Raw genomic sequence first — 8,354 nt, 5'->3', positions numbered from 1 at the left:
AAAAGACCGTGATGCTGAGAAAGATTGAGGGCAGGAGAAGGGGACGACAGAGGATGAGATGGCTGGATGGCATCACCGACTCGATGAACATGGGTTTGGGTAAACTCTGGGAGTTGGTGATGGACAGGGGGGCCTGGTGTGCTGCACTTCATGTAGTTGCAAAAAGTCGGACATGACTGAGCAAATGAACTGAACTGAACTGATTTTCCTGTGAAGTTTCCAGTTCAGTTTCCCGAACTGATTTTCCCAGGTGGAATGTAGCAGGGCCATGTCATGATGGAATCCGTGGTCTAGTTCCCAAGCCAACTGTCAGTTCCAACAAGGTTTTGTGCATACAGTGTTCTCTCAGAGATCCCTTTGAATGTTTTAATCCAGTGCATTAACTGAGGAACCGTTACCAGACCACCTGCAAGGAGCCTGGATACGTGTATAATGCTGGAAGAGATTGGCCTGGGATCAGGTCATGTCCCTCCCGCCTTCTTTGCCAGAGATAATAATTCCTCTCATTACTGGTTCGTTTTTGTCCAGACCAGAGCTTTACACAAAGATTTAGAACCCTTGAGAACCTTGTGGTCAATGTGTTGACAGTGAAATTTAAATTTAATCTGGATCCAAGTGGCCTCCTCCCTACCCTAATTTGACTGTGAATGCATCAAAATGATCCCCACACAAATTTTAACTCACTACATATACTTGTCAAAAATAGGAAAAGAAAAAGGTCAGGTCTATTGAAACTGTGGGTAATCGCTGGTTAAATTCATTGCATCTGAAACCCAGCTTCACTAATCAAGGTTATTTTAATTGTTGCTAAGAAATACTCTTGTATATCCTCCAAGCATTGCATGGCTTAAACAATAAGATATTTCCCTGTGTTATTCTCCCGATGTTGGAGTCAGTTGTGTTTAATTCGAGCCAGTTAAGTCTGGATCAGTTCAGTTCAGCTCAGTTGCTCAGTTATGTCCAACTCTTTGTGACCCCATGGACTGCAGCAGGCCAGGCTTCCCTGTCCATCACCAACTCCCGGAGCCTGCTCAAACTCTTGTCCATTGAGTCAGTGATGCCATCCAACCATCTCATCCTCTGTCATCCCCTTCTCCTCCTGCCTTCAATCTTTCCCAACCTCAGGGTCTTTTCCAATGAGTTAGTTCTTTGCATCAGATGGCCAAAATATTGGAGTTTCAGCTTCAATGTCAGTCCTTCCAATGACTATTCAGGACTGATTTCCTTTAGGATTGACTTGGAAATGAGGTTTCAGTGACATGAGACCCAGATGTGTCTTGTAGGATTTTGAGGAGTGGAGTATTTCCACTTTGCTGGAGGATGGCTGGAGAGGACTGCCTCCACAGGGAAGGCGCCCAAATTACCAATAGAACCTTCAAGACCCCTGTGGCCTCAGGGCTCAGCTCAGCCACACACTTCAGCTCTCCGTGAGATACTTCACTGGGATTCCCAGGCTGGATGGCAGGAACTTCAGAGGGTTGACATCTTTGAAAAGTGGGTTGGCCTCCGTGGCGGGGGAAGGGCAGCTGCCTGTGGAACCACACACTTGACCACTGAGCTTAGGAAGAAAGCAGCGGCTGTGAACATAGGTAGAGACGAGCCACTCACTTGGACCTGGGGGTCCTGAGGAGGCTTGCTGAAGGCTGGTCTCCTCCAGGAGGTGCCTAGAGAGACTTTTTAGCTGACCAGCACCCCTGACCACCTACTCCATCCTCACTGATGTCTGCCCTGTGCTGAGTCCAGGCAGGCCTGGCCAGTGGGGAGACGTGGCTGTGTAACCAGAGAGCTGGGGCCCAGCAAGGGTCTGGTTGGATGGAAGGACATAGGAGGCAGCTTGGGAGTGGAAGGAGGGAAACTGAGCTGTGTGGGAGCAAGGGTAGGTTTCCCAGAGGTGGCGATGCCTGGGCTGTGCTGTAAAGACTGAAGCAGAGATCAAGTCAGTGTTTCCAGACTAGGGCCTGCACTTGCACTAGACTGAGGGTGGGAAAGCCTGGTGTTGGTGAGTAAAGAAGAGAGTCTGGAATGGGCAGGAGGCCTGAGGGCTCAGGGGACAGACCCCAGAGGACTGGAAGACTTTAGGGAGGAGCAAGACTTCCTGCCCTGAGGGATGGGGAGCCTTGGAGGCGGTAAGCAGAGGAATGACCTGGTTCATCCAGGCCACTGGCGGGATGGGCATGAGGAGCCTGGTGCCCAAGGTGCAGAAGCAGCAGGGGCAAGAACAGCTGGCATGGAAGAGGGGGACAAGGATCCCATGTTAGGAGCGCATGGTGCAGCCAAGAGCCAAGGCCGGACAGCACTCACCAGAGTAGCTGAGCAGGGCCACACAGAGCTCCAGGAAGGTGGTGGCAAGCTTCATGGCAGACTGGGCTCCGTGGATGCTCCTAGGACCAAAGTTGCTCTTCCTAGAGCCTGGCCCTGGGCTTCATATACCCCATCCTCACCCTTCTCCAGAACCAGGGCCTCACTCTACCCTCCTGAGAAATGTACTGTTTGCTCAGATAACAGGAAGAGCCTTGGCCAACTTCCTGCTCAGGCCAGTGGGTCCTAGGAGACCTGTACCCCGACCCCATCCCAGGTCTCAGGGACTTCCTCTTGGCAGTCTCCTGGGCCAGAGGGCTGGGCCCTCCTGTGAGTGCAGGAACAGAGGTTGTGCTTTGTCTGCACAAGGCTCACCCAGGCCTTCACCTGTCTGGAGAGCTCTCTAGCCTGATACCATCTGACCTTCAGTAGTACTGTGGGTGTGAAAGGGACAGGTATATGACTCTAGTCCTTTCCTCTGCTCTCAGACCGTAAAATGCTGTGCAGTGGGTGTCCTTGTGGCTCCTTCTGGTCGTGGGGAGGCTAGTGAGGTTGACCAGGGGCAAACTCTGGGTAGCCCTTCAGGTGTCCAGTTCTCACTCCTGGCCACCTCCCCCGTTAGTAAGGCCACAGAATGCTACTAAAGCAAACAGAAGGATGTCAGACATTTTTTCATCTTTGAAATCAGTCTACATACTGAGGGGTTCCTCCTGGAGTCCTCACACATCTGTGACTGCAGAGAGAATGAACAAAACATTTAGCCCCATGACACTGGTGCATCAGAGGGACAATGACTTTTTAGGGTATGTCTTAGAATACCCACATCGTGGTTACAAGCGGGTCTTGACCTTTGCAGCCTGGAGGGATCTCCAGGCCCCTTTCTCCATAGTCGCCTCTGCAAGGTGCTTCATATTCTTCCTCCTGCAGACACTGCATGACTTGGTAATAGCCCAGATGACTGTGTGCACATTCACATGGTCTCACACTCCTTTCTCCCATTCTTCCTTGACTGTTTTGTTTGTTTGTTTGTTTGTTTGTTTTGCAGCAGGGTGGGAAAGGCAGATGGCCATGGCCACCTCCAGAGCCCGAGCCTCATGTTCTCAAGCGGATGCCTCCTGAAAAGGTGAGGTTACCTTTTTCTACTAGCCAGGGTAACCATCTCCCCAGCAGGCAGAGGGTGCCAGTGGTGGGGTAAAACCAGAGGAGTTTCTCTATGAAACTCAAGGCCTAAGGGTTTTCCAAATTGGATACTGGTTCCCGGGTGAGTGGGAACAATAGCACAACTTGGGTAAGGAAAACCAGACACAGTTGAGAAATTTCTCCCAGTTTCAAACCAAGGAGATTCTGTCTTTGCCCACCTTCCTCTTCCCCATATTAGTGTGTCTCCTGCCATTTTCTCAGGCCTAAGGACAGGGACATGGTGTCCCCTGCACTGTGTCCTTTCCCAGGAGCACCACCTCTGCTTGGAATGGAGAATATGTGCCCTGAGGAGAATCTGCTGGGGCAGAATTGTCAGTAAAGTTTCTTCAATGTGCGTGCGTGTGTGTGTATGTGTATGTGTGTGTGTGTGTGTGTGTGTGTGTTGGGAGCATGGTGCTGGTTGGTGCTAGAATGTTCTTATATGCCCTTTTGTCCCTTTGAGACTTAGGGACATGGGTCTTACAAGAGCATGTATGGTTCATGCCAACTTGGGGTTGGGGAGAAATGTCAGTGGTTCCCAGGGGTCCCAGACGGCCCAGGTCCACCCACAGCCAAAGTGTCCCCACCTGCTGTGGGCCAGCAGTGGTGGGCATAAGGGGTCTCTGGCCTGGGAGAGCCACACGGAAAGGCTGAGGAGAGCTGAGGTCAGACTGCCATTGGCTGTGCAGACTTGAGTCACAGCTTCGTCAGTTGATATTTGGTTGTGGGGATTTTGGAAGGGACTGCACTCCTACAGATGGCCAACTGCAGGTCATGGGGTTGTTGACTTCACCCAGATCCCTTTGTCATCTGCTGGTCAAAGAGCAGCCCTACCTGTAGAGCTTGGAGAGTACAACTCAGCATGATTCCCAATTGGAAATGGAACATGGCAGAATTTGGCATTAGTGGGTCCTCAGAGTCAACATAATTCCTGAACCACTTCACAGTTCTGGAGCTGCATCTAGGCAGCGTCCTTTAAGATACACGAGCTACAGCCAAGTCCCTGAAGACCAGAGTCAGGAAGTTCTGACTCCCTAGGAGGCCACACCTTTAGCTTCAAGAAACAGTTGAAACCCTGAAAACAGGGTTTCCAGAAGGAAGAAAAAGATGGACCAAGTTCCCTACCAGGGAAGAAGAACTCAGCTCCTCTGCTTCTCACTCCAGCCTCTCCTAAAAGAGAGCTCCTGCCAGCCAGTTCCATGCTTTGGATAGTTTGATGGTGGGTCCCTCAGTGGTCAGCCCACTGCTCTTCCTCTTTTTCCTGGTGCCTATTTTTCACCCAGTGCTGACCTTCTCTGCCCCTTGGCTCTTCTGTCTCGCAGATATAGGACCAGGAAGCAAGCCCTTAGGCCTGTGATCTAGGCTCTTGGCTCCAATCCAACATAACAGACCTATGAGTTCAGGACTCAAAGTACTCTGGCATTTGTTTTTCTTTGCCATCGCTTCTCACTGAAGCAAGGCAGAATTCGTTGGGTTCTTGGCCAAAACCCATCTAATGGCACCCAAGGGGCAGATAACATTTTCTACTACTTTGTCTAATCTTCTGGATCAAATTAATTAATGAGGACTAGGGCCTAGCCTAGACCATTCAGGTATGACCTAAATCAAATCCCTTATGATTATACAGTGGAAATGACAAATAGATTCAATGGATTAGATCTGATAGAATGCCTGAAGAACTATGGACAGAGGTTTGTGACACTGAACAGGAGGTAGTGACCAAGACCATCCCCAAGAAAAAGAAATGCAAAAAGGCAAAATGGTTGTCTGAGGGGGCCTTACAAATAGCTGTGAAAAGAAGAGAAGTGAAAGGCAAAGGAGAAAAGGAAAGATATACCTGTTTGAGTGCAGAGTTCTAAAGAATAGCAAGGAGAGATAAGAAAGCCTTCCTCAGTGATCAGTGCAAAGAAATAAAGGAAAAAAATAGAATGGGAAAGACTAGAAATCTCTTCAAGAAAATCAGAGATACCAAGGGAACATTTCATGCAAAGATAGGCTCAATAAAGAACAGAAATTGTATCCTAACAGAGACTGAAGATATTAAGAAGAGGTGGCAAGAATACACAGAACTGTACAAAAAAATCTTCATGACCCAGATAATCACAATGGTGTGATCCCTCACCTAGAGCCAGACATCTGGAATGTGAAGTGGGCATTAGGAAGCATCACTATGAACAAAGCTAGTGGAGGTGATGGAATTCCAGTTGAGCTATTTCAAATCCTAAAAGATAATGCTGTGAAAGTGCTGCACTCAATATGCCAGCAAATTTGGAAAACTCAGCAGTGGCCACGGACTGGAAATGGTTCGTTTTCATTCCAATCCCAAAGAAAGGCAATCCCAAAGAATGCTCAAACTACCGCACAATTGCACTCATCTCACACACTAGTAAAGTAATGCTCAAAATTCTCCAAGCCAGGCTTCAGCAGTATGTGAACCGTGAACTTCAAGATGTTCAAGCTGATTTTAGAAAAGGCAGAGGAACAAGAGATCAAATTGCCAACATCGACTGGATCATTGAAAAAGCAAGAGAGTTCCAGAAAAACATCTATTTCTGCTTTATTGACTATGCCAAAGCCTTTGACTATGTGGATCACAATACACTGTGGAAAATTCTGAAAGAGATGGGAATACCAGACCACCTGACCTGCTGTTGAGAAACCTATATGCAGGTCAGGAAGCAACAGTTAGAACTGGACATGGAACAACAGACTGGTTCCAAATAGGAAAGGGAATATGCCAAGGCTCTATACTATCACCCTGCTTATTTAACTTATATGCAGAGTATATCATGAGAAACGCTGGGCTGGAAGAAGCACAAGCTGGAATCAAGATTGCTGGGAGAAATATCAATAACCTCAGATATGCAGATGACACCACCCTTACCACAGAAAGCCCGAGAAGAACTAAAGAGCCTCTTGATGAAAGTGAAAGAGGAGAGTGGAAAAGTTGGCTTAAAGCTTAACATTCAGAAAACTAAGATCATGCCATCCAGTACCATCATTTCATGACAAATATATGGGGAAACAATGAAAACAGTGGCAGACTTTATTTTTTGGGGCTCCAAAATCACTGCAGATGGTGACTGCAGCCGTGAAATTAAAAGATGCTTACTCCTTGGAAGAAAAGTTATGACCAACCTAGACAGCGTATTAAAACACAGAGACATTATTTTGCCAACAAAGGTCTATCTAGTCAAGGCTGTGGTTTTTCCAGTAGTCACGTACGGATGTGAAAGTTGGACCATAAAAAGGGCTGAGCACCAAAGAATTGATGCTTTTGAACTGTGGTGTTGGAGAAGACACTTGAGAGTCCCTTGGACTGCATGGAGATCCAACCAGTTCATCCTAAAGGAAATCAGTCCTGAATATTCATTGGAAGGACTGATGCTGAAGCTGAAACTCCAATGCTTTGGCTACCTGATGGGAAAAACTGACTCATTGGAAAAGACCCTGATGCTGGGAAAGATTGAAGGTGGGAGCAGAAGGGGACAACTGAGGATTAGATGGTTGGATAGCATCACTGACTCAATGGACATGAGTTTGAGTAAACTCCGGGAGTTGGTGACGGACAGGGAAGCCTGGCATGCTGCAGTCCATGGGGTCGCAAAGAGTCAGACACGACTGAGCAACTGAACTGAACTGAACTGATGCGTCAATAAAAAAATATAATCCATGTTGGACCCATTATTTTATATATATATAACTATATATATTCATTACTATGATGTTTTTCTGATTTAAAGCGAAATACAATGAAACCTTTCCGTGTCCTAAGTGCATCACTGGTCCTTGGCTCTTCTCTGGAATTCACGTATCTTATGGAGAGCATCAGCCCTGAACAGAAGTAACTGGACAACACCTAGCACGTTGTCAGAGAAGCTCTATGGGCCTCTCCCAGCTTCTGGTGTGTATCTCTGTTCATTCTGCTCATGACGCCAATTGTCTTGCTGTATCTCACTGTGTTCACTGTTCACTGAACCCAGGGTAGGCAAGGCTAAAGCTAAGATTCTGGAAAAAGACTTGAGGAGCCATGGGAACTGCAGACACCTTTATTCTCTCCTGGCTGACTCGGCAGCCATAGCATAACCTAACACTACACAACCTCTCTCCTGGCTGACACAGCAGCCATAATAGTATTGTCTCCTCGCTGACGCACAAGCTGTGGCAGTAGACACACTACATTCGCTCCTCTTGTGGCTGACACAACAGACACAGCCATGATACAGCATTAAAACCACCACTTTCTAGGTGGAGCTCATATAGCCTGTGACCAAGCGAGTACCTCGTGACGTGCATGCGTGGTGCTACAAATGATCTCAGCTGTTACATAGTCATTATTTACAAAATGTGGGGTGAGAGAGCCCGAACGGGCCATCATGGCCAATTTGCTCTCTCCCCACACTCCACCCGCTGAGGGTCTCTCACCTCATGTTCTATGCACAGTCCATCTTCTGCGACACTGCCCTGATGAATAACGCTGACCCTTGGACTTACCTCCTGCAACAGCAGTAGCTACAACAACAAACAGTTACATTCCCCAGTACATTGCAAAACCCAAAGCCAGGTATCACCTGGGACTCGTGTTCCAGTCCTTGCACTCATGGGGCTAGAAGAGCCACCCACCACAGGCACAGTGCCTTTATCTTCCATGGCCAAGTTCAGTCTACTGTCTGTCCATGTGAAATTGCAGGAACATCTCCACAGGGGCAACTCCACTGCCGTGGGATTTTTTTTTTTTTTTTTTTTTGCAGCATTCACATGATCACACTTTGTCCTAATCTGAGGACACTGTCTTTCTAACGCACTATCTACATCCTAGGACACAGCCTCTACAGTACTCTGTTCTAAATCTGTATCACAGGACACAGCTTTATAGT

The 8,354-nt window shown here is 47.8% G+C and overlaps 1 protein-coding gene across 1 annotated transcript; it reads right to left on the bottom strand.

Moving 5' to 3' along the window:
* Nucleotides 1–394: 394 nt before the first annotated feature.
* SCGB3A1 (secretoglobin family 3A member 1) lies at nt 395–2,447 on the bottom strand. Its single transcript, XM_086413528.1, is given in 4 exon segments — nt 395–406; nt 1,365–1,420; nt 1,423–1,530; nt 2,302–2,447. Coding segments are annotated over 4 exon segments (231 nt in total). The 5' UTR covers nt 2,357–2,447.
* Between the last annotated feature and the right edge of the window lie 5,907 nt (nt 2,448–8,354).

Source organism: Bos grunniens, chromosome 7 (assembly GCF_055505025.1).
Source record: "Bos grunniens cultivar Pamir isolate PY7600 chromosome 7, Bosgru_T2T1.0, whole genome shotgun sequence".
In the NCBI taxonomy this organism is placed as follows: Eukaryota; Metazoa; Chordata; class Mammalia; order Artiodactyla; family Bovidae; genus Bos; species Bos grunniens.
This window is presented reverse-complemented; position numbering and strand designations above follow the sequence as displayed.